Here is a 25,388-nt window from a genome sequence, read left to right on the forward strand (position 1 = left end):
ATTCATTTTAGGTGGATCTATATCCAACTTGTACGCTTTCCTAGCTGCCAGGCATAAAATGTTCCCAAATTATAAAGAGAAGGGCATAGCCACTATACAAGGACAACTTGTAATGTTTACCTCCGATCAGGTGAGCTCCCTAGACCTTTTTATGTCCTTATAACCACATTATTTCTCATTTCAGAGTCATTACAGTGTGAAATCGTGCGCATCGGTATGCGGATTGGGAACTGACAATTGCGTGATGGTTCCTTCGGATGAATGCGGACGTATGATCCCACGGGAATTAGAACGATTAGTCATTGAGCGAAAAAATAAAGGTATGTGACTTACTTAATAGCCTGAGATGTGCATTTTTTAAAGTAAACGTTTCTGATTTAATTATGTCGGTCTATTTTTTGTCATATCCAGTTTTTCCATTAGATATGTATTAGTATATTCCCGTCTTATTTATTCTCACATACGGTTGTAGGACATCTGTTTGCCTTGAGGCCTCGTAATTCGCTTATATAGCTTCAATCACTTGTTCAACATCTATATATAGTCTATTCAAAGTTTTTTTTATATATACGTCATCGAAATTTGTGACGTCAAAACTTTGCAATGATGCCGTATCAACTCTGAGTTTTAGTTTAGTTTGGCTTCGACATACAACAAAATCCTAATCTAAATAAAATAATTAAACAAAAAAACTGTTTTCAAATATAATTTATTTTAATATTATAGTACGTCTAATACATATATTAGTGAAGGACTTAAAGCTACATTTAAGAACAAAGGTATCATATTTTGTAGGTTACAGTTGTTTTATTATATTTACATTAAACTCTTTTCCTCACCACCCATGAGGTAGAGTTCTAAGCACATATTTTTAAGTAACCGCCTGGAGGCCTAATCCACCTAATTAACAATTATATATCAACGTAATGTATTTTACTTTCATTCGAGTTCATATACTTTGTGTCCTTGTGCCTTGTTCTTGTTTCCTTCTATGGTGTGTTTACTTGCCAAGTTATCTTGGTATCACTGTATATTTTATTTCTTCTGCTATCATCTGTTACCATATCTACAAAACAGTTAGTATTCATTCTCTCCTCGTTTGTTCTATCCTAATGCTTATGTTTAATTTTGAACAATTACATTCATATCTGTGCACACAAATCTTTCACGCCCTACAATTCCACTTTCTACAGTTATATTGTATTAATTATATGCATACCTTTAGTTTTTTCTACTCTCATCACTCTGTCTCAGGAATTTTCAGCATTATCATATATCCCAAAAGTTTCATTTAGTCACTTTCGCTTTCCTAGTCACTGTCAAGGCAATCACTAAACTGTTAATAACTTCTTCGTCTTATCGAATTCAACATAGTAACTGATGGCGCCTCCAGGTTTTTTAATAATTAACTTTCAAACCATAACAAAAACATGTTATGGTTCATTTGTCCATGGTAGTTGCCTTTGGATTTGGAGGAAAACATTAATTCTGTACCAAGAATAAAATCATTCTTATTTCCTACATGAATAACAATATATCTGCAATAAATATTATGATCAACAAAACCTAATCGAATGCTATTGTAGCTTTTACCTTTTTCCATCAAATATTGTTGTTTTTAACCTTTTTTTGTTACTGTCTTGCCAAAAGTGCACTAATAAACCATTTTGAAATATCCAAGTTTCATCAAGATACCCAAATTGAAATTATTTATCTTCCTTGGTCTTATTGTCTGCCTTTGAATTGAATTCTTTTTAAGGCAATGTCAAGTTCCATTAGACCTCTTCGAGGGTGATCTTCACACCATTTAAATCCTACGCCATGTAAAGCTGCATGTCACTTTTCCTCCCTAACTCTTTTATGTATACTTTTCAAACTAACAATTTGCTCTAAAATAATTTTATTAACTTATGTTTATATCGATAAAATAGTTTGTGTATTCACTGTTTTTGTACATTTAGTATATTTGATCTCGAACAGAGTCAATATCAAGATGGTCAAGTTTTCTTGGTTGAATCTAACGTATTGTTCTTCATTTTGTAAGCGATGTTATTGACAGTACCTACACTAATATTCGGAGCAGCAGCAACACGCTAAAAGAGAAATTTTCAATAAAATGGCAGCAACTTATAATATTTAATATTATCAATAATTACCTCTCTAATGGAATTTACGGGCAAAAGGCGGCCTTCATTATCTCGTTCCTTTTCGAAATAAACTATTAAACTCGCAATCAATTTGTGACCATGAATTGTGTTCGGCATTTTCAAACAAAGTGATATGATATGTTGGGGAACGATTTAAAATTTATCAAAATAATCAACGGGCTAAAACAACGTTTACCGGCTTATAACCTGTAGTAATTGTAACTAATATTTTGAATAATTTAGCCTATATCAGGGGTGTGCAACTGCAATGGTAAGTAGTGGGGCAAAGTTTCGCTTAGTCCAATCATTGGCGGCGCTGACAACGCGAATTTGATTGGTTAGTTTAAAATAGTTATGTAGAAACCTGTAAGGAAAATACTTTGCTTTGATTGGTCTGCCATTTCCCCTGATTATTTTGTGACGTCACATTTATTGGCCAATAGTATTTAAATGAAAATCAAATTTAATTTTTAAAATTAATTTATTAAAATAAAATCCTATACAAATATACATAAGTGTAAATAATATAAATATATATATATATAAACAAAAAGTAAAAAAAAAACAATTATGAACTCTATTCTAGGCAATATTAAAATATCTATAATTCTTCCATAACGCCTTCCCATATATGTTTAGTGCCATCAATTTTATGGGATCTATTAGAGTTCTAACTTATCTTGATATATTGAAGGTAAACTTTAAATCCTTCCCTGTTGATATTGCATTAACTTCATTAAACCAAAAATACAATCACACCTCATAATAACTTAAAATTTGGTATTGGAAATCATTATGGATTGGACAGTTGAAACACTAAAAATGTATGTGTTTTTTAAAGATATTTAGATTTTAGAGTATTTAATCTGTGAAACTACTTAATATAGAATATAAACAAATATTGCATGTTGTCTCTTTTTCAGAAGTTTTGTTAAATAGCCTGAAATAAGACTAAAATACAATATTAGACTCTTATTTTCCTCAGAGCAAAATTCTCTGTAACTGAAAATATAGACTCAACTGGTGATTTAACAACCTCAAGTGGTACTAGATCTCCCGTTAAAAAAGAATATAAGTTATCTAACATGTTCATCTTCTTCACAATTTTCTCCGGGCGAATGATGTGAAAAAATTGAAGTGATGAGCCCTTTTAAAAATTTCTCGAACATACTAGGGGAAGGATGCTGTTTCTACCTCCATGACCTTTAATAGATCCAACAAAATTCTTTAAGCAATCTTGGTTAAGATTTGTTAAATAAATGTAGTTATTTGTAAATTTAGACAAAATAGATTTCTTTAAGGTAATAAATTCCCTAAAAGTAGCGATTAAATTTTTAATTGATGGCACCATAACATATATTTTCTTAACAAGGCAATCAAATTTAAATATATAATTCCTCTACTATAAAATGATTGAACACTGATTGTTCTAAAAAGTTAAAGTATTGCAAATATTTTAGGGATATCTTACAATTAAAAGTAGTATTAATTACTACTAATTATCCAGTTATATTAATTATTACCTTCTTGTAAGACTTCTTTATGTAGAGACATCACACTGACAAATACATAATACATGCATACGAACAACTTGGTAGATTAATTGAATTTTATTACTACTAACATCTTGATAAGGTTTTGATTTTCTGTAAACAAACAATATATAAACAGACATGTAGTAGATATTATATGTACCTGATAAAACCAATGATGGATATGCATTTACCCTAATATCTGTTCGTGAAGGAAGGATAATTCTAAATTTTTCACTAAAATGTCCATAACAAACACCATGACGTTGATATATTTGCATTGTGGTTTATCCAGGTAACTTACTATTATTTACTTGATCAACCCATTTTTGGAAAGGAGCGAGATCATTCTTTGGGAAACGATGTCTAATTTCCATAGTAGATTTTTACCCCGGTACACTACATCTTTACTACACTGACGCATTGTCATCAATTTTTTTATTATTACTCCATAATAATTAATGTAAAACAGAAAATATGCACAACGTAAAACGAAAATTTCGTGATCTAAACCAAAACCATAACCTACAAACAACAAACATAAAAATGGACGCCCATAGAAAATGCTGATTTCACACAATTTGATCGACCAATCACATTTCATGTTAGTGGCGGCACCTGGAATTTAAACTGCCAATCACAATTTGCGATCGCAGCGCTACAGTTGATTGAACTAAACAAAACATTTCCCCAAGGTCGCCTATACCGTGAAATTTCTATTTTTTCTATGATTGCGACTTATTGACAAATGTCACAAATTTCCATGACGCATATATAAAAAAAACTTTGAATAGACTATAGCTATACATTGCTGGCAGGCGATTGTTTTTGGATTGGTCTACAAATTATAGAGACGTTGCATTTTAATATATTTGAGGTTTCCACTATCTCATCCAATTTTACTTCAAGATGTTGCAAAACGATTTTGTATGTTTTTTGTGCTTTCCAGCATAACTGCTAACGTTACGCGACAAGACCGTTCAACATTATCCGTATTTGTACTACCTAGTTTAAATTCGCAACAGTTACATTACAGATAACAGTTAATTTCTATATTATTCGGAATCTCCATAACACTTATCAAACTATTAATTTACTTCAATAATATTTTCCCTATCTAAAAAACTAATCAATTTTTCCTATTCCAGCAAACAAAAACAACCATTTAATAAACGTACAACATCCCATTCGTTTTTTTTTCGAAAACTTATTTTATTTATTACATTATTATTATTTATTTATTATATTTTTACTAATTTTGCCGACTATTTATTTATCTTAACAATAACTTAAATCTGAGTATATATCTAGGAGAATCCATCGGCTGTAATAATTTTTATGTATTTACACTGTTGTTTATATGCTAAATGCACCTCACTGCACCACACTACTCAAGAGCGAACGGTTTGATTCTTTTGAGACTGTGTCCTGTTTCGGAATTATCCAAGAGTTATATTGCTTCGATACTGACATGAGAAAGGAGTCTCTCCTCGTGCCTCTTTGCGATTGTCTTGATTTCCTGAGTAAAAGTCGGTATCTGAAAGTCTCAGTGTAAGTAATTAGTCCTGTAGTATCTGGATGCACTTGCAGTAGTTCTCAGAACTTTGTTCTGGAAAACTTGTATTGTACTTATATTACTCTTCGCGAAACAACTCTATAATTGAACTCCGTCTATCCATGTAAGTTTCAATATTTACTTCTGTAATAGCAATTTATTATGTACTGATAATTGTTATTCTGTTCCAAATTAATAAATTTTCCTGTATTTGAACTCTAATTATTTCCTCTTCTTTTTACATATTCCTTTTAGCGAAGGTACGACACTTAGAATTGTTGCTATATGGAATGATAGTATTATTTATTGTTGTTCGAGCCTGTGAAGTCCGATTATACGTGAAATGCACACTCATAGATTTACTTTGGTTAATTTTTATTTTCCAAGGTTTGGATTCAATTATTTATATTGTCACTTGCATGTGTGGCTTCTTCACCGTTGTCTCCCACAGCAAGAATTGCAGTATCATAAGCAAGTGTTATTAACCAGTATATCTGTGATGAGTTCTTAATTAATGTTATAACTAATAAGACCTAATCAGGTGTTTAATATGGAATAATATAATAATAATCAATGTTTACCTTTTTTTAATCAAATTTAGTTGTCTTAACGACATTTTTATTTCATCTTGCCATGAATGACCGTTGGGTATATTGATCCCATTCTGAAATACCCATGTCTCATCTAAATACACAAGTTCAAATAATAAATGTTTTTTAAATCAATTAAATGTTTTTTAAAATTGTATTATTTTAAAAACAATGTCTGGAAGTTCCATTAGACCTCTTCGATACTTTTGAGACAAACAGTTTCCTCGGAAAAATAGTATTAAATTATGTTTATATTGAAAAAACTACTCACTGTTTTTATACATTTCATATATTTGATCTCTGATAGAGCTAACATCGAGCTGATCTTGATTCGTCACCCGCTTCGTATGAGGACGGTGTCTGTTTTTTGAGTGAATCCAAGATTTCAGTGACCGCGTCCATACTAATATTCAGTGCAGCTGCAACACGCTAAAAATATTTTCAATAAAAACGGCAGCAAATTAATATTCAACGTTAAAAATGCTTACCTCTCTAACGAATTTTACGGCAAAAAGGGAGCCTCCATTATCCTATTCCTGTTTAAAGTAACTGATTAGAGAGACAATCTGTTCCGTCTGGCATCGGCATTTCTAATCAGAGTAATAATAAGCAGCGATTTGAAATTTATTCAAAAGAAGCAAAATATTAAAATAACGTTTGCTGGTTTATAACGTCTTATCACTATTGTTTTGAAGAATTTTGCATACGTTTGACAACCGGATGACTTTAACAGGGTGATTCATTTACGCGTTAGAACGTATCCGACAGAATAAAATGAGAAGGAATATATTGTCTAGTATAAAAACGAATTTACAAATAGCGACAGGGAATACATTAACCATATTAATGACATATATTCACAGTAACTTTGGATAGACTATTCTATTTGTATTATTCTCTCTTTCAGGTCACATACCATTCTTTGTCTGCTCAACTGCAGGAACAACCGTTCTGGGTGCTTTCGATCCCATTAACGATATCGCCGATATTTGCGAAAGACACGGAATGTGGTTGCACGTTGATGTAAGTTTATATTTATATACGCATTAAACAGTACTACTCATTCATTTCTCGCTTATTAATTTCATTATTAGGCTGCATGGGGCGGTGGCTTGCTGTTATCCAAAAAGTACAGACACCCCCGACTCAGCGGGATCGAACGGTAAGTTATATTCGCTCATCGGTTTTATTCAAATTTAATTTTCATTTAGCGCATTCGCCATTTGACTGTAGGCGCATCCACCATTTAATTCGGGCCGATTTTTATTGTTGGAATTAAATCACGGTTTTAAAATAACTATTACCCGGTGCCATCGCAATTCATTATCATAATTTCGGCGTAAGTGGCCGAGACCTCCGGTCCCCTGTCGTTTTAAGTCAATTTCTGACGATCCCCTGGAGTGCTTTTGACACTTGCGAGGATTGGGGGAGCCGCTCGCTTCCGCAGTTGGTTGAAAATGCAAATTGATTCCCACTTTACGGCTTATCAGTGGCTTTGGACGACTCGTCTATTGGATTATTGATTTTATGGGCGCGCTACGAACCGGCGGTTTTTCCTGCGGTTCCGTAATCTGGTTTAGCCGGGAAAGAAAATACGGGTTTACGATGTGGCTATTACGTTGTATTAAATCCACAGTGAAGTCTTCTATAAAAAATTATCTTCTTGTACCTTCGTAAAAAAACGACTAGGTATACCCGAAAGCCACTGCCGTTTTTTTTTTGAAAAAAAAACTACATAATTTTTCAAAATAATGGAAAACTTTGAGCAAAACCATTCATCAAAAGAGCCATTTTCTAATTTCTTAGGAATTGGGGAAGTGCTGCTCTACAAATGAGTGTCCCATTTGTGCAAGAAGTTGATTGAGGCAAGGTCTGGAGAGTACGGCGGCTGCGATGCTATGCCCTATCCTATCCAAGTGCTTTCAACGCTTCCTTGGTCGGTTTTGTTTTATGATGTAGTGCGTTATCGTACTGTAAAATTACTTTAACGGGTCTTCGGGCCCATTCTGGCCGTTTTTCTATCAACGAATGGTTGAAATTGATCATTTGTTATCGGTAACGATCATTATTAACTATTTTACTAGGTTTCAACAGTTCGTAATATACCACGCTACTCTGGTCCCATCAAGCACAGCGTTGTCTTCCGACCAAAACGATTTGGCCTTGAAGTCGATCCCACTGACTGATTGGCCGACTTCGCCAGGTGATAATTATGATTTTTTTGCACTTAAAGTTTTCAAAATACATCCACTTTTCATCACCACTCACTATTCGATAGAGAAAAGAGTTATTAAGTTGATGTGGCACCCATCTTCCCATCTTTTGGATTGTCCCCATTGCTCATAATCGGTCGCTAGTCGTTTTTTGGGCTACATTTAACTCTTCCGCTAATTGTTTTTAAGTTTGGGTTGGATCTTCATTCAATAACTCTTGCAGTCTTGCATCTTCAAACTTTTTTGGTCTATCAGAACGTTCTTTGTCTTGCAGATCGAATTTTGAATTTTCGAAATCACATCTCACGTTTTTTAGGTTAGAGCAAGTCCACCGTAAGTTTTTTCTAGCAGACGACGACTTTCAGCAAAATTTTTCTTAAGACAAAATAATAAAAGTAATGCGTGCACGTTTTCAGGTACAAAACTTGACATTTTCAAAGAGGTATAAATATATGACGGTATTACTTTGGCCAAATATAACCAGCATTAGCGATGTTAATTGAACATATTAAACGAAGTATTGTAGCAAGAAACATCAGAAATAGCAAGTAACAGACAAAGTCATCCTCTTGTGGTCGCTAGGCCACCTGTTGCAATCGTGTATAGCTGTTACAGGTCGAATGGAAAGTTTTGCTGCACTCAAATTACTCACCATACAAGGCACATATATAGCATATCTTGGCTGGCCCACGGTTTCGAAATGCTGAAGAAGTGCGAAATGGTTGGATGATTGGATCGCTGCCAAACCAACATCGTTATTTCTATTGCCAAAAATGTGACAAGAAAATTATGGAAAATATCTCAATTAATACATATTCTACAAATTTTTCTCAATAAATGCCTATTTAGAGAGAAAGAATTATCAGAATACAGGCAAGCACCTATTATACAAAAGTATTCGAACATTAATTCTATTCAATTACTTCTACGATCCATTTTATTGGCAGCAGCATGAATTAAATTAAGTAGAACCATCCAGCAGCATTCCTTGTTATCAAGTATATATTTATTCAGTTACATTAATAATTTTACTTAAAATAATTTATATATACTCTTTAATCACATAATTGTCATAATCACACAATTATTCAGATCGATTGTTATATTATATGATTATTATATATAAACATGAAGCAACATAAGTATGAAGTATGTTTATAAAATAACTTATATTAATATAAATATAACCTTACTTTTATATAAAATCCCTATTATTATCATTTTTTATTATTTAATTAATATATTGTTACTAGTCGTTTCCGTCTAACCTACAATTTGTCTTTATGCTAACTTAAATCTAGGTATATAACTAGGAGGACACATCGGCCCTAACTCAGTCTCTGGTGAAATAATGTTTATACATGTCACTGCTGAATTTTTTAATATATGCACCTCACTACACAACACTACACAAGATCAGATGGTTTGATTCTTTTGAGTTTGTGTCCTGTTCTGGTGGTATCCAAAAGTTGCAATATCTCAATATTAGTATGAGAATGGAGTCTTCCCTCATGCTCCCTTGCAATTCTCTTGATTTCTTGACTGACTGTGGGTATCCGAAGGTCTCGATGTAGGTAATCAGTCCTACAGTATTTGGGTGCACCCACAATACCTCTCAAGACTTTGTTCTGAAAAATTTGTATTTTATTAATGTTACTCTTTGCAGAACATCCCCATAATTGAACTCCGTATGTCCATATAGGTTTCAATATTTGCTTATATAATAGCAATCTATTATGTACTGATAATTGTGATTTTCTTCCAATTAGCCAGTACATTTTCCTATATTTCAATTCTTTTCTTTTCTTCTTTATATGTTCCTTCCAGCGAAGTTTTGCATCGAGATTCATTCCGAGATATTTAGCGTTGTTGCTATATGGAATGATAATGTTATTTAATGTTATTGGTACTTGTACGGTCTGTTTATAGGTGAACTGCATATCTACAGATTTACTTTCATTAATTCTTATTTTCCAAGCTTGCGTCCAATTATTTATATTGTCACTTGCCTGTTGTAACTTTCGTGAGGCTTCTTCACTATTGTCTCCGACAGCTATAATCGCAGTAGCATCAGCAAATGTAGCCATCGTGATATTTTCCATTTATGGTATATCACAAATGTAAAGTAGATAAAACATTGGTCCCAGTGCACTTCCTTGTGGTACACCTACTTTAGCTTCCTTTATTGTAGAGTAAGCTTCTTCTTGCTTGACTCTAAACATTCTGGTTGTAATGTAGGATTTTAATATTTCGGTGTGCTGCTTTGGTAGCATTTTCTGTAGTTTATGAACAAGGCCTTCTTGCCAAACCTTATCGAAGGCTTGTGCTGCATCTAAGAATATAGCCGAGCATACTTTTTGTCTTTCGTAGGCTTTTTCAATAACATCTGTTATTCTGTGGACCTGGTCATCTGGTGGACCTGGTGTTTGTTAATAAACCCAAACTGGTGTGTTGGTATTAGGTTTTTTCTCTGTAGTTATTATCATAAAAAATATCAATAGGTTCAAAATACTATAGTACGAAAAATTATAACAAAAGTATTCTAATTAAGACTATTTTTAAAACTGTGACCTCAGAGCACCAAATATAATAAAATAAGTACGTTTGATAAATATTCGTTATTTTTTTATTAATTAATTAGTTATATATATTGAATAATAATTAACACAATAGTCACATTAAGTAAGGTATATTAAAGAAACTTTATTACAAACATGAAATGACTATTAGCTTTTAAATAACTATGCTTATAAAGTGAAATAACAATTGATAAAAAGCATGTTATTCTATAAACATCTTGAAATGTATAAATATATTAAAACACTTACTAAAATACTGTCGCGGGTTCGAATCCTGCTGGGGAGTAGTCGTATATTTATATTTGTGATTGTCCTAGGCAAGAGTGTAAAATCGGACAAGGAAAATAATCCCAGTCACGCCAGTAAGCAGACTGGGTAAGACCAGATGTCTTCTGGGATGATTTGGTCACTTGCCAGTCGGTAGACTTAATGCCGAAGGCCGTGTTTCGAAACCCACGTTAAGCAGCAGGTCCAGTCCAGATAAACCCTATTTGGTAAAAAGGAGGCTTTTAAATATATAAAAAAACTAAATACCTTGTGAGCACTAGACAAACTATTCTTGTTATTCCCGAATTTTGTTACTGTATATTATGTTAGGATAAAATTTTGGGATGTCACGTTATTCTTTCGCAAATGATTATATATTTGGGTAAAGAGGATACATATAGTTTGTTACCTCTACGAAAACGTAAAAAGTAACTTTATACTATCATATTAGTCTTAATATATTTTTACCCCAATTTACCATTACTCTATAATAGTTCCAACAATACTGGAAAAACCAAAAGAATACAAAATCTTAAACAAAATAGCTTAAAATAGCCGTTATCTTTGATTTTACGTCAAGTTGAGAGAATTCTTCCTACTAACCAGTACAGACTATAAGCAGCAGGTCCAGTCCCGATAAACCCTAGTTGGTAAAAAGGAGCCTTTTAAATATATAAAAAAACTAAATACCTTGTGAGCACTCGACAAACTATTCTTGCTATTCCCGAATTTTGTTACTGTATATTATGTTAGGATGAAATTTTGGGATGTCACGTTATTCTTTCGCAAATGAATATATCTTTGGGTAAAGCGGATACATATAATTTGTTACCTCTACGAAAACGTAAAAAGTAACTTTATACTATCATATTAGGGTTAATATATTTTTACCCCAATTTACCATTACTCTATAAGAGTTCCAACAATACTGGAACAACCCAAAGAATACAAAATCTTAAACAAAATTGCTTAAAATTTAATAACATCGTATAATAATGTTTTAATTCACCCAGTTTTCATTTTAAATACAGAACGTGGTGATTTGCCTTCCAGTATTTTGTAGTACAGCGTTGCCAAATTTTACGTATAACAGAAATGGCAAATAATCTACCGCATAAAAATTGGAGCTGGCAGCGCGTCGGCCAAAGCCTAAAATATTTGTTTATATATTATGTGTCACCGATCGGACACCTACTTTTACGTATAGTTTTGTTGGAATTTACTTATTTGTAATAATGTTTCAAAATTTTTCACTTATTATTATATAACAGGTCAATTGAAGAGTCCCCGGCCTACCATAGTAAAACGTATTTTTTTCACAAAATTGGCAAAATATAATTCCTTTCAAGGGTGATACACTGATTATAGTGACCCTCCAACTTTTCGATACCTTTTTTGTGGTATGATTTGTCATTTGCTTCAAAATAGGCCTTAGTTGTGGCGATCACCTTTTCATTCGACGAATATTTCTTCACAGCGAGCATTATTTTGAGATCTGAGAACAGGAAATAGTCGCTGGGGGCCAGATCTGGGAAATACGATGGATACGCAAGCAATTCAAAGCCCAATTCATGAATTTTTGTCATTGTTTTCACTGACTTGTGACACGGTGAATTATCTTGGTGATCATATCATTATTTTTCTTCAAATGGGGTCGTTTTTCTGCAATTTCGTCCTTCAAACGGTCCAATAACGCTATGTAATAGTCACTGTTGATGGTCCTTCCCTTTTCAAGGTAGTCAAAGAAAATTATTCCATACGCTTCCCAAAATACAGATGCCATAACCTTACCAGCCGACTGTTGCATTTTCCCACGCTTTAGAGCGAGTTCATCGTGTGCATTCCACTCGGATGACTGTCGATTGGACTTCGGAGTGAAATGATGGAGTCATGTTTCATCCATTGTAACATATCGACGCACGGAACTGGGTTTATTACGCTTGATCATCTTCAAACACTGCTCCAAATCATTAACTCGTCGTTGTTTTTAGACAAAAGTGAGCTCACGCGGCACCCACTTTGCATAGAGCTTTCTCATACCAAAATATTCGCGAATGATATGATTTTCACGTTCAGTTGATATTATATAATTATATAATAAATAATAGTATATAATATGGTATAGTATATATCAATACATACAATGCAAATTTAACTTAAAATAATTGCTATATAGTTTTGGGTCACATAATTCTCGTTCAATTAAAAGAAGTGTAGTTTTATATAAAAATTCTAAACTTCAATGCTTTTCAATTAATTAACGTCGTTGCGTTACAATTCTAGCAATGCTGTGTTACGATCCCTTTTTAAAGGAAGGCGATCCGAAAGCTTAGAAGCCAGAAGATTTCGATTTTAATGCGTGACTGTAAATTATCCCACGTTAAAACCACAATTATGCCCTTGACAGGATGGATATTAATTGGTCAACTCATTAATCACCGCCCTGGAGCAGAACGGTGTTTCGTTGGGGGTTAGGTAGGATTATAAATAACACCCATTGTATTCAAACGCGCGGAGAGCCTTTTGAAAACAGTTTACGGTGAATTTTAATAATATTGGGGACAATTTGGGTATCCTAATTTATATTTCCGTCATATCTACAGATTTTCACTGAAGAAGATAATAAAATAAGATCTTTATTAAGGTTAATAACGGAGAAAATGTGACCTTGTACTCCAACAATTATTTGACAAAATTACCGGATTTCCTCGAACTGAACTATAATTCTTTGATTTGTGAATATTATACGCATTCTTAATATAATTCTTTCTATAATTCTTTGTTACATCCTGACTATTCTGAGGTGTTTCATTTCTGCTGTTTATATATTGCTGTTATCTCTCTTTGACAGTACCTGTGTCTTGCAATCGAATGTTACTCTGTAAATATAAGAATGTATTTCCATTTTTACCTTAAACGTCATACAAGTTCATGTAATTTGGTTCGCTTCAATCTTCTGATTTCCTACATGTTGTCCAGTAGCTGTATTGCTTCCACGTTGCTGTAATTTAGTAACCTTTTTCACGTTTTAAGGCGAAATCTTGCATCACTTCGCAAATCCATTTAATTTCAGGCTCTTCATTAATTACGTAACGATAAGCATTAATCGTAGAACTTGGTTTTAAGTACGTTGGATTACTAGTTGGTTTGATGTTTTAATGAAACCCTATATTTGCACCCCATAAGTCCATACAGGTTTTATACTATGTGATTGATAAACCGTTATCTTTGATTTTACGTCAAGTTGAGAGTATTCTTCCTACTAACCAGTATAGATTATGAATCTGATCTGCTCTGTTTTCAATTTAACTTACCATTGAGATAGATGCTGAGGTAAATAATGCTGATTCTGGTTGAAAGATCGTCATTTCGCCGATACGCAAAATTAACGTGGACAGATTTGAAGCTATTAAGCTGTCTTTTTCAGTCTCTAGTCCATTTCTAGATTTTCTTGATGGCCACTTACTATACTTTTTCTATAGCCTTAGGCAGCGATATATCTTTTACTATGATAACTATGTCGTCGACAAATATTTCAAATATTGTTTTTCCTGTGATGGGATATCAGAAATGGTCCCAAGACACTACCCTGGGGAACTCTCCAGCCGAAATAGGTTTATATGTTGAAAATGCTCCTTCAAGCGCCGCCATTTTTACATCCTCAATTTGTCTATTTATTACTTCTGGCTATTCCATCACCATTATTTTTATTTTCTTTTATTTATTATAATCCATATTCTCTTAGTGTCTTATTACATCTGTTTAAGATTTTCTGTAACTATTCTAGACTATCACTTATTATTATTACATCTGCAAAACCTCCTACAAATCTATTGTTTCCATATTTTTAAACCCTAGTTCATCTATTAATATTATAATCAGGGTTGGGCTTATCTTAGTCCTAATAATGACGGCATTATTATTTATCCTCTATATTTTTTTAATTATTCTTATATTTTTATTACTTACACCTCTTTGTTCTAACATAACACATAATGTTTCTCCTTTTACTATATCAAATGCCTTTTCCAATCACTTAAATAAAACCTATTATTACTAGAGATATTGGAATTTAAATCAATCTATTAGGAAAAATCGAAATTATTTTTTCCCACTTTTAACTACCTTCTTTTAAATATATCGCAAGTATATAGAAATCAACAAATTGGACTTAGTGTCGTACTTTGCTAATCTAGCGTCTTGTTAAATAACACATTTTAACAATAAGAGTTCAAAAATATGAAAAGATCGTAGTTGCAAGTAATCAATAAATTTATAAAAATACTAAGCTCAAAATAGAACGGTTCTAAGAATAATTTCTAGGAAACCGCATAAACCCTTTTTATAGCGTAGTATTTATATGTAATTCCGTTAATAATACCAAACTCGAAAGAAATCACCAGGCTATGACTGAATAATAGGATAATTTTCACAAAATCTACCAAGAAATGGAATTGTAAAACACACCAATTTGATAAAAGCACTATTTCGACTAAAACATGTCCCAGACATTTGGAAAATGGCTGAAATTATAATGATCGCAAAACGCAAAAAAACAACAAATGAATAATAGATATCATTGAGAAAGCCTATGAAGATAAAAAAACTAGATGGAGCTATATTCTCAGATATAGGTTTATATATAGACAAGGTTTCGATAAGGTTTGACACGACGACCTCGTTCATAAGCAACAGAAAATGTTACTGAAGCAAGACACTGAACTATTAAAATATTATATCACAACCAGACTATTTAGAGTCAAACAAAAGGTAGCTTACTCTACAATAAAATAAGCCAAAGCAGGTATATCACAAGGAAGTGTATTGAGGCCAATTCTTTATTGTGTGATTACCACAAATGGAAAATATCACGATAGCTACCTTTGCTGATGATGACGCCGCGACATTTGCTATCAAAGACAATAGCGAATAAGCAACCCGAAAATTACAATAGGCCAATAACAATATAATAATTAGACCCAAACAAACCTGGAAAATAAAAATTAACCAAAGTAAACCTGTGCACGTGCAGTTCACATGTGAAGACACCAAAAATGAAGAAATTAGAAATTCGGGGCCCAATTCATGGATTTTTGCCATCGTTTTCACTGACTTATGACACGGTGCATTGTCTTGGTAAAGCAGCACTTCCTTTTTCTTCAAATGCGGCCGTTTTTCGGCAATTTCGTCCTTCAAACGGTCCAATAACGCTATGTAATAGTCGCTGTTGATAAAAATTAGTAGTCAATGAAAATTGTTCCATGCGCATCCCAAAATACAGACGCTATAATCTTGCCAGCCGACTGTCGCGTTTTCCCACGTTTTTGAGCGAGTTCATCGTGCGCAGTCCACTCGGATGACTGTCGATTGGACTTCGGAGTGAAATAATGGAGCCATATTTCATCGATTGTCACATATCGACGCAAAAACTCGGGTTTATTACACATGATCATCTTCAAACACTGCTCTGAATCATCAACTCGTCGTTGTTCTTGGTCAAAAGTGAGCTCGCGTGGCACCCACTTTGCACAGAGCTTTCTTATACCAAAATATTCGTGAATGGTATGATTTACACGTTCAGTTGATATCTTTAGAGTGTCTGCTATTTCACTCAATTTCAATTTACGGTCATTCAAAATCATTTCGTTGATTTTTTAAATGTTTTCGTCGGTAGCACCCTCCTTTGGGCGCCCACTGCGTTCACCGTCTTCGGTGCTCATTTCACCACGTAGAATTTTAGCACACTTGATGGTTGATTTTCCTGGGGCAGTGTCCGGAAACTTGGCATCAAGCCAAGTTTTTGCTTCAACTGTATTTTCCCCTTCAAAATGAAATATTTTATCAACACGCGAAATTCCTTTTTTTCCATTTTTTTCACAGTAACAAGAGTTGCTTCACTGAAAATGCTATAATTCACAAACCAATGCTAATGTTAGGGCTAACTTTAAGCATATTGATTTAATTCTAGTAGCGCCGTCTATATGTCAGGCTGGGGACTTTTCAATTGACCTGTTATGAGTGTATTTTTAACTTTAGCTTAGGTAGATTAGTTTCATTTTAATTTTGGAAATACATACTGATGTCTTAATCCCGTACTCGCCTTGCCTGTGTATTAATGCAAGTACAACAGAACAGTAGTAATACATTAGTTTGAAAATTAAGATTATACTAAGCATATCTAATATAAGATATCGAAGTATGACAACTATTGAATAATACCAGAAGAGGACGCGGACTCAAATAAAACCATTTAATCTTGTGTAGTGTGGTGGAGCATTTAATTTAAAAAAATCATAAACATTATTAGATAAAGCTGATATAGTCCCTCTAAATATATATCTACATTTAAGTTACTGTAAAAACAAATTGTAGGTTAGTCGGCAACGACTAGTAACAATCTAGTAAACAATAAAATAATAATAATAATACCAATCCGAAATGAACAAGTGCGAATTCCTTTATTTCCTCTAATGAGACAAAAAACGTTTCTTTTTAAAAGAACTGCCCTTATTTGTTCTTTTGCTCGTGTAATCAGTGCAAGTTAAAAAGCAAAGGCATGTAAGGGTGGCGGAAATGCGAGGGTAATCCCGGATTAGATGGGAATCGCACAGCTGACCGTCTTGTCCCCAAGTCTTCTACAAATAATTGAACATTGGATTTGAAGCATCAAAATTCCTGTATAATACCAAAGAAAATGTATTCTTATCGTTTAAAAAAATACTACGAGTTAATTAATTTGTAACTTATTACAATAACCTTCTTGTATATCCGACAGTGCGAACTCGGTTACCTGGAATCCACACAAACTGATGGGGGCTCTGCTACAATGCTCTACGATCCACTTCAAAGAAGACGTAATGACAACTTTCAAGAAAGTTTGTTGTTTTATATTAACCGACATATTTTCAGGGTCTTCTCATGAGTTGTAATCAAATGTCAGCTGACTATCTCTTCATGCAAGACAAGCTTTACGATATCAAATTCGATACCGGTGATAAAGTCATCCAATGTGGCAGGCACAATGACATTTTCAAGCTCTGGTTACAATGGAGAGCAAAGGTAAACTCTCTTACATGATAATTTCTAAGATACACAATTTTTCGACACGATTGATTGGTTGCCTAAGTATACGATAAATATTTATTTTAAACTTTTCTGCAATTACATATATTCAAAAAAATAATAAAATAAAAATAACACTATTAAATAAAACATACTTAACGTATCTCTGTGATTAATTTTCTGATTATTTCTAATATTTTAATTTTATTAGTCACGTAAATCATTAAAAACACTGTTACCTTTTTATAAAATATTTTTATTCAATATAATATTACATAACGCCCGAAATCACATTGACAAACATATTTTAAATGAAAAAAAGTTGTTCCCCAGGTGAGGCTCGAACTCACAACCCCGGCATCGCTCACGACTACTGTCTTATAAGTACCGTGCGCTAACCAATTGCGCCACTGGGGATTCTGTAGGGCTTTTGCGAGCAGTCCTATTTAGGAGAAAGCTCTCGAATTAGAATTTAATACAGTTAAATTGGCTATTGTTTTTAAAAGACTTTGACCTCTACCACTTAATAGATATATGAGTAAACGCTATTAATACGCCACTTTTAACATGTATTTTTTGTTCAGGGAGATGAAGGTTTTGAAAAACACATGGATAAACTCATGGAATTATCTGAATATTTGGTAAGGCGGATTAAGGAACAATCTGATAAATTCTACCTCATTATGGAGCCGGAAATGGTCAATGTCAGTTTTTGGTATATTCCCGCTAGACTCAGAAACATGCCCCATAACAAACACAGAGAACAAGAGTTGGGAAAGGTTAGTATTGATTCCATATTAACAATAAGTTTAGCACTAACATATCGATTATTTAGATGTGCCCGATTCTAAAAGCCCGAATGATGCAAGCTGGTACATTAATGGTGGGCTACCAACCAGATGAGAGACGCCCCAACTTTTTCAGGAATATCATATCATCAGCAGCAGTCACAGAAAAAGATGTCGACTTCCTCTTAAATGAAATGGATCGTCTTGGTCATGATTTGTAAATTCAGTAATTTGATTTATCCTGATTCATTTAGAGTAGGTCCCTCGTGTAACACGATGTTCATTTGTTAGGTGTCTTTGATGTATCTTATCTCATATCGGTGACGTGTGATTTATCATTGACAAGATCATCAATATTTAAAATCCTGAGCCTCCACTTATTGTTAAAAAAGGCTTAACTCTAAGGCTAAGTCCTACTTTGTAATTGTGTTCTGTAATATTATTGGATACGCACCCTATGGATCGGACTAGGAGCCTTCGCAGATTTTTGACAGTGATTGTCAATTATTATTGAAAGTTTGATAATAAAAGCTTATTATGAATAATATATCGAATTGGTTTCTGACAAAGGAATACCGGTGATTATACTGCCGAGATAAAACTAATCAGTTCTAAAATTTCACCATATTTTCCCTTAGATGCCATAACATAAAAATATATTACCGCATTATTACCGTCAATTAAATTGTCAATTTTCAACAACTAAAATTTTTAAAATTATTATGCATTATTATTACCATAAATTAAAAAGATTTCGTATGTAATGTAATATGTTGATTAAAACAAAGAATATATAAAATGCACCCAAATAACAGGCAACTAAAAATACTTGGTGGTGTAAAAGAACGACATTTAAATCAAAATGTTATGTAAGTCAATTGAAAACGTTAATTATATAACTTCGTTACACCATATACTGGATTATATATATGTTTTTGCGATGCTTCAATGTTTATCTAGGATAAATTAGAGTTAAAACACTATATCATATCATTGTCATCTGTCATTGTCCGTGATTCTATATGTCATTGGACCTGACAAAAGGAGTATTATCATTTTCAACCAACTCTATCAAATAAAAACATATCATTGTAGTATAAGATATTAGTTGAAAATTTGGTGAAACCTTACAAAAGCGTTGGTTTTCATGTAAATCGGGTTTCAATTCGAGGATTCTTCCGCTCAAGCGCTCTAAACCTTAAGAAATCCTGTATACTGTCAATATTAATTTAATTATAAAGTAATATTTAGTCAATTGTTTGAATATAACATATATATAAAGATCATTATAATTATAATGAAAGAGCTAAACGTTTATTTAGGCTATTGCAAAAATTAATTAAATTTATAAAATTATTAACGTAACGTTGAAATGTGTAGCTGATGCAATAAAGTTGTATAATAAATTTTTATTATATGAGGACATATTTACACCATGCCTAATACTTCTTGTTGAGTGGAGTTTTTTTTTGTTGCGTTGTTAAAATTCTATAAATAAACTTTGTTATCCGATTTAAAAACAGTTGGAAATAAACAATTATATTTCCTACCGTTCGTATTTGAACTTTTCTTGTAAATATACTGGTTGTCACAAATGTCAGTATGGTATGTCTTAGTTTAATTATATTTAGGACAGCCAATATAATATTATATAATTAAAACAACTGTTTAATGTAAAGGAACCATCAAACCATATACAAAATACTTTTCCAACAACTTTTATAAAGTATTCTTATTATAGAATAGATTTTATTTCATATTCACATAATCAAACGACAGAATCATTAGTCTTCCAAAGAAGGTATAAATATAAATACATGTAATTTTATGCGAGCAATTTTGTATTATATTTAAAGCAAATGCTTGATGCTTCGTTGTTTTCTAATTTTCATTCTGTTGAAATATTTAAAAGCTTTAGCATATCTTGTTGAATTGTATGTACGTTGTATATTGAAAAACCTGATGTTAAATATGTGTAAAAATAAACGTAGTTCAGTATTATGACTTGGCTTGAATAGGCATCGAATATGTAATAATTATATGTTGTATAAAGAGGAATATAATAAAAATGAGTAGTTACCTGTGAATCGTTTTTTAATATTACCATCAAATCATGTTTTATTAGAATACGGTGTTAAACGATATGCAACTAACATTACACTATTTACTTTTCTGATTATTCAAATGAGCTCTGTAAACAACAATTTTACTTAATATAATCACCTGAATATATAAATAGATTTATGTTTATGAATACAGAAACAAATATTTTTCAAAACGGTATATAAATATTCAATAATATCTATAAAAACAAGTTAATCGGTAGCGATATTGTAAAGACGTTGTGTAACGATTCCTTAATATCAGTAAGCTTAACACAAAACACGCAATGAAGTGTTTTATTAAATATCCTAAATATTGTGATTTCCCAATTGAAAATTTACCTTATGGAGTTTTTTCAACTGTTAATGATGTAAGTATGCCCATTTAGTATTGAAAACATATTTAAACAGTTTTCGTCAATCATTAATTAATGAATTAAAATGGTTAGTATTTCACACAAAAAAAACATAGTTTGAACTCAGGGTAAAGCTTAACAGCACATTTAATTATTCTAAATGAATAAATAGCATAACCTAGATTAGCCTGTATTATATTAGGAAGCTCATATCAACTAGTCTTTATTTGATTGATTGTTTTTGTTACCAATATAATATTTTATAAACATATTAATCGATGTTTGAATTAATAAAGCTCTTTATGCTAGCCTGTTCCCAAGATTGGTGTTGCTATAGGAGATCAAATACTAAACCTGAATGTAATAGCTCATTTATTTCAAGGACCACAATTAAGAGACAAACAACATGTTTTTCAGGAGGTATAATAGTAAACAATTTTTTTCGAGATAATTTGCATTTTTATAGTATATATTTTATAGGGGACATTAAATAGTTTTATGGGCTTAGGTTTACCTGCTTGGAAGGAAGCTAGAGAGACTATTCAAAAATTGTTGTCTGAAAATGTGCCGCTACTTAAAGATGATGCGGTACTGCGAGAAAGGTGAAACGTGACCATTAAAACTTATGATATGTTACCTTTAATGATTATATGGCAATTTTTAGAGCGTTTGTATCGCAAGAAGACGCTATTATGCATCTTCCGGCTAAGATCGGAGACTATACGGATTTTTACTCCTCAATCCATCATGCCACTAATGTAGGAATGATGTTTAGAGATAAAAATAATGCTTTAACACCAAACTGGTATCTGGATTGTTTTATTATGCCATAAAATGAGTAAATAGTATAAAATCGTTTTAGGAAATACCTACCTGTCGGTTACCACGGCAGGGCTAGTTCGGTTGTTATCTCGGGTACCCCGATTCATAGACCCCATGGACAAACATTAGTAATTGAGGGTAATAATATTTTATACGGAATATTAACATTAAAATGGTTTTATTCAAAAATATATTGCACTATTTATATTATTATATACAATTTTGAGTATAGCCAACTAAATAAAATCAAGTTAATTACGTTCACCAAAAAGAAATTATGTATTATGTATAACTTTTTGTTCTTTTAGGCGCGCCTCCCGTATTTGGTCCGTGCAAATTGATGGATTTTGAATTGGAGATGGCCTTCTTTGTGGGGGGTTCAAATAATTTGGGAGAACCACTGTCAATAACAGACGCCCATGAACATATATTTGGCTTTGTTATTATGAACGATTGGAGTGGTATTTAATTATTTTAAAACAGTACGATACAATGGGTTGGGGAAAAGATCATTTTGATTTTTTTTTCATAGAATATTAAAATTATTATTAGATATATTCAAACAGTACCCATATATATTTTCTTGATATTTTAAAGAATTCTATCGACTTTTTCTGCTGTTAGACGGTCAGGGCGACGTTAATTTCTTCGACATCGAAATGTCCGAAAAGAAATCGGGCAAACCAATTCTCACACTGGCCTTTACTTAAGCATTTATTACTATAAACACGATACCATTTAGGTGAGCCTCTTTCTCCTATTCGAAAGCTAAAACATTACTTGGTATCTCCATTTTCAAAGCACAATAACTTTTAACAGAAAAAAAATAGGTAACGCTACCTTTATATCTATAATGCTCTATAGACTGTTCATTGAATAACTATTTCTAGAAATCTTTCTAATCAATAAAAAAAAACAAAATAACTTTTTCCCCGATCTAATATTAATTAATGATTTATATAATGGAACGGACTTGTTCTGTTTTAGCTAGGGACATACAAAAGTGGGAGTACATTCCTTTGGGGCCTTTCACCGCAAAAAATGTAGGAACTAGTATTTCACCATGGGTAGTTACCACCTTGGCGTTAGAGCCGTTCATCGTCGATAATTATCCACAAGATCCCGAACCGTTTCCTTATCTCAAGCATGATGATAAATTTAATTTCGATATTAACTTACAAGTGGACATTACCCGTGAGTTTGCATTTCTACGTCAGCCAGATATTAATATCCGATATTAATTCTTGTAGCTAAGGATTCCATTATACCTACTACAATATGTCGTTCAAATTTCAAATATTTGTACTGGACAGCAAAACAACAATTAGTTCATCATACAATAACTGGTTGCAATGTCAATCCCGGAGATCTGATGGGTAGTGGAACAATAAGTGGTGATGTAAGTTATGAATGAAAAAATGATGTATGTGAATAAAAAAAATATATGTATATATATATATATGCATACATATATATATATATATATATATATATATATATATATATTATTCTTTCCCATAGGCCTCCGATTCTTTCGGTTCTTTACTTGAGTTATCATGGAAAGGCACAAAACCTATCACTCTAAATGACGGAACTAAGAGAAAATTTTTACAGGATGGAGATACTATAACTATGAAAGGGTTTTGTGAGGGTAATGGATACAATGTTGGATTTGGAGAGTGTGTTGGGAAATTATTACCAGCAAAAATACTACAATTCTAATAAAGAGTTTATATTTTTTAATAAAGATTGAATCTTAATAACATGTATATTTTTATATGTATAATTTTTTGGTGACAAGTAAAAAAGGAAACCATATATATCAATGTTTGTAGTTATTATTTAAAAAAAAAATGTAATACAATACATACTTCAATATTATTCACATACAAGTTAAAAAGGAATAATTTATAAATCACGTAGCTCTGGGTGGTGTTTTATTAATTTTTCAACTAAAGACTCGATAACATAATTGCGACCTACAGTATTAGTTGAGCAAGTAGAACATGTGGAATATCCTTTATTAGTTAGAAAACATTTTCCTATCAAAAACTTGGAGCAAACAGAACAACTCAACGATCGACGTATATTATCTGCGCATTGATTTCTTGGCATGTACTGATTAGTATCTGAAAGTGTAACTTCAAGAAGTACGGTCATACCTGATGCACTGTCTGCTAAACCCATTAAATCAAACAGACCTATTTTATCTACTTTATGTCGAATAATGTTATTGTAACTTTGATGTATCCAATTGTTTCCTGGATAGGATTCTATAGGCAACGATTTAGTGAATTCAATTGAAGCATCATGTCCAACAATAGTCGCAGTAAAATTAGCAGGTGGCAGAGTTGTCACTTTAATAAAATATAAATCCATCCAAAAATATTCATTATCTAATGCTATAACTGCTACTAAAGAATATATACCGATTTTTATGAGGAATACTTCATAGCCTGAACATTTAGCATTATTCCATGGCAATTGGAGAGCAATGTTGTGTCCTTTTGCTTTGATTATAGGATGACCCTTTAGTTGGAAATGTGTTTCCATTTCTGCTTCTGGAAATGAATCTTCACAATTTTCAAATAAACACTTTACTGTCCTATAAGGACACATTGCTTCATGATTCTCTACTTCTTGCCATTTCAATATTTTTTTACATTTATCTGAAACACTGCAAGGAAATTTTAATGATGTTGCAATTTTTTCGTAGAGTGCATTTCTTAATAGAGTAGATGTAGGTTTACACCTTCCGCAAATATTTGTGGTACCATCTACTGATCCATAGATTGGGGCAATTGACAAATACTTCGAACATGATGTACATTTAAAATCATCAACAGGTATATCTAGAAAATGAATAAGAATACTACAGAAATTGAATATGACAGGAAATAAAATCTATAACTAAAAGAAGTTAAAACCTTACCCATTGTTTGATAAGTAAAAACATAGACAATTTATATCTAAATGGTTATGACTAAATAGAATACTGTATTTCTACATTAGATAAAAATATAAAATTTGATAAAAGCAGATAAAGGTGACGCCTGACTATCCTGACTGATTATTTATTTGATAATGTATTATATATTAATTTTGTAATATATTATAATTGCTAAATTTCTATTTTTATATTAATTCCATAAAAATGCTGTGTAAAAATGTTTATAATTATACTACAAAGAATATCTTTAGAGATAAATCTAATAAAGTTTTAATTGAATTTTATTAGTAAATAAAAATATAATAAATAGATATATGATAACATCTGAACGTTAATTTTAATAAATATAATTTTATACCTATAAAATTAAATTCAAACCAGAAATTTTATCATATATAAAACCGTTATGATTTTATTAGAAGACA

The 25,388-nt window shown here is 32.1% G+C and overlaps 3 protein-coding genes, 1 long non-coding RNA gene and 1 other non-coding gene across 8 annotated transcripts in view; 2 read left to right on the plus strand and 3 right to left on the minus strand.

Annotated features, from left to right (window-relative positions):
• Positions 1–20,820, plus strand: part of Gad1 (glutamate decarboxylase) — an 85,923-nt gene extending 65,103 nt beyond the window's left edge. For both annotated transcript variants that reach the window (XM_076412557.1, XM_076412558.1), the window contains 8 exons: positions 12–130; positions 185–320; positions 6,732–6,847; positions 6,919–6,986; positions 17,659–17,737; positions 17,793–17,942; positions 18,530–18,724; positions 18,781–20,820. In XM_076412557.1, coding sequence (XP_076268672.1) covers positions 12–130; positions 185–320; positions 6,732–6,847; positions 6,919–6,986; positions 17,659–17,737; positions 17,793–17,942; positions 18,530–18,724; positions 18,781–18,954 — 1,037 coding nt within the window. In that variant the 3' untranslated portion in view covers positions 18,955–20,820. The remainder of the gene's footprint in view (positions 1–11; positions 131–184; positions 321–6,731; positions 6,848–6,918; positions 6,987–17,658; positions 17,738–17,792; positions 17,943–18,529; positions 18,725–18,780) is intronic.
• On the minus strand, positions 5,999–20,913 carry LOC143201484 (uncharacterized). Of its 2 annotated transcripts, XR_013006959.1 has the most exons (3): positions 20,814–20,882; positions 6,313–6,354; positions 5,999–6,253 (listed from the first exon to the last, which is right to left on the minus strand). It is a non-coding gene; the product is annotated as an uncharacterized LOC143201484 (long non-coding RNA). The 2 variants fall into 2 exon arrangements; XR_013006960.1 differs by lacking the exons at positions 5,999–6,253; positions 6,313–6,354 and adding an exon at positions 10,974–11,103 and having other exon boundaries at positions 20,814–20,913.
• TRNAI-UAU (transfer RNA isoleucine (anticodon UAU)) lies at positions 18,271–18,362 on the minus strand. Its single transcript is given in 2 exon segments — positions 18,271–18,306; positions 18,325–18,362. It is a non-coding gene; the product is annotated as a tRNA-Ile (tRNA).
• Faa (fumarylacetoacetate hydrolase) lies at positions 20,912–23,839 on the plus strand. Its single transcript, XM_076412564.1, has 9 exons — positions 20,912–21,206; positions 21,501–21,611; positions 21,672–21,793; positions 21,856–21,996; positions 22,054–22,151; positions 22,322–22,474; positions 23,001–23,207; positions 23,264–23,412; positions 23,535–23,839. The coding sequence occupies exons 1-9, from the start codon at positions 21,123–21,125 to the stop codon at positions 23,733–23,735; spliced, it is 1,266 nt and encodes a 421-aa protein (XP_076268679.1). The 5' UTR covers positions 20,912–21,122; the 3' UTR covers positions 23,736–23,839.
• LOC143201475 (uncharacterized) lies at positions 23,836–25,312 on the minus strand. Of its 2 annotated transcripts, XM_076412578.1 has the most exons (3): positions 24,946–25,090; positions 24,443–24,865; positions 23,836–24,370 (listed from the first exon to the last, which is right to left on the minus strand). In XM_076412578.1, the coding sequence occupies exons 1-3, from the start codon at positions 24,947–24,949 to the stop codon at positions 23,922–23,924; spliced, it is 876 nt and encodes a 291-aa protein (XP_076268693.1). In that variant the 5' UTR covers positions 24,950–25,090; the 3' UTR covers positions 23,836–23,921. The 2 variants fall into 2 exon arrangements, with proteins under 2 accessions (XP_076268693.1, XP_076268692.1); XM_076412577.1 differs by having other exon boundaries at positions 23,836–24,865; positions 24,946–25,312.
• Positions 25,313–25,388: the final 76 nt, after the last annotated feature.

This window comes from Rhynchophorus ferrugineus, unplaced genomic scaffold (genome assembly GCF_030347505.1).
Source record: "Rhynchophorus ferrugineus isolate W39M unplaced genomic scaffold, kcgeb_rfMv2 rfM8, whole genome shotgun sequence".
In the NCBI taxonomy this organism is placed as follows: domain Eukaryota; kingdom Metazoa; phylum Arthropoda; class Insecta; order Coleoptera; family Curculionidae; genus Rhynchophorus; species Rhynchophorus ferrugineus.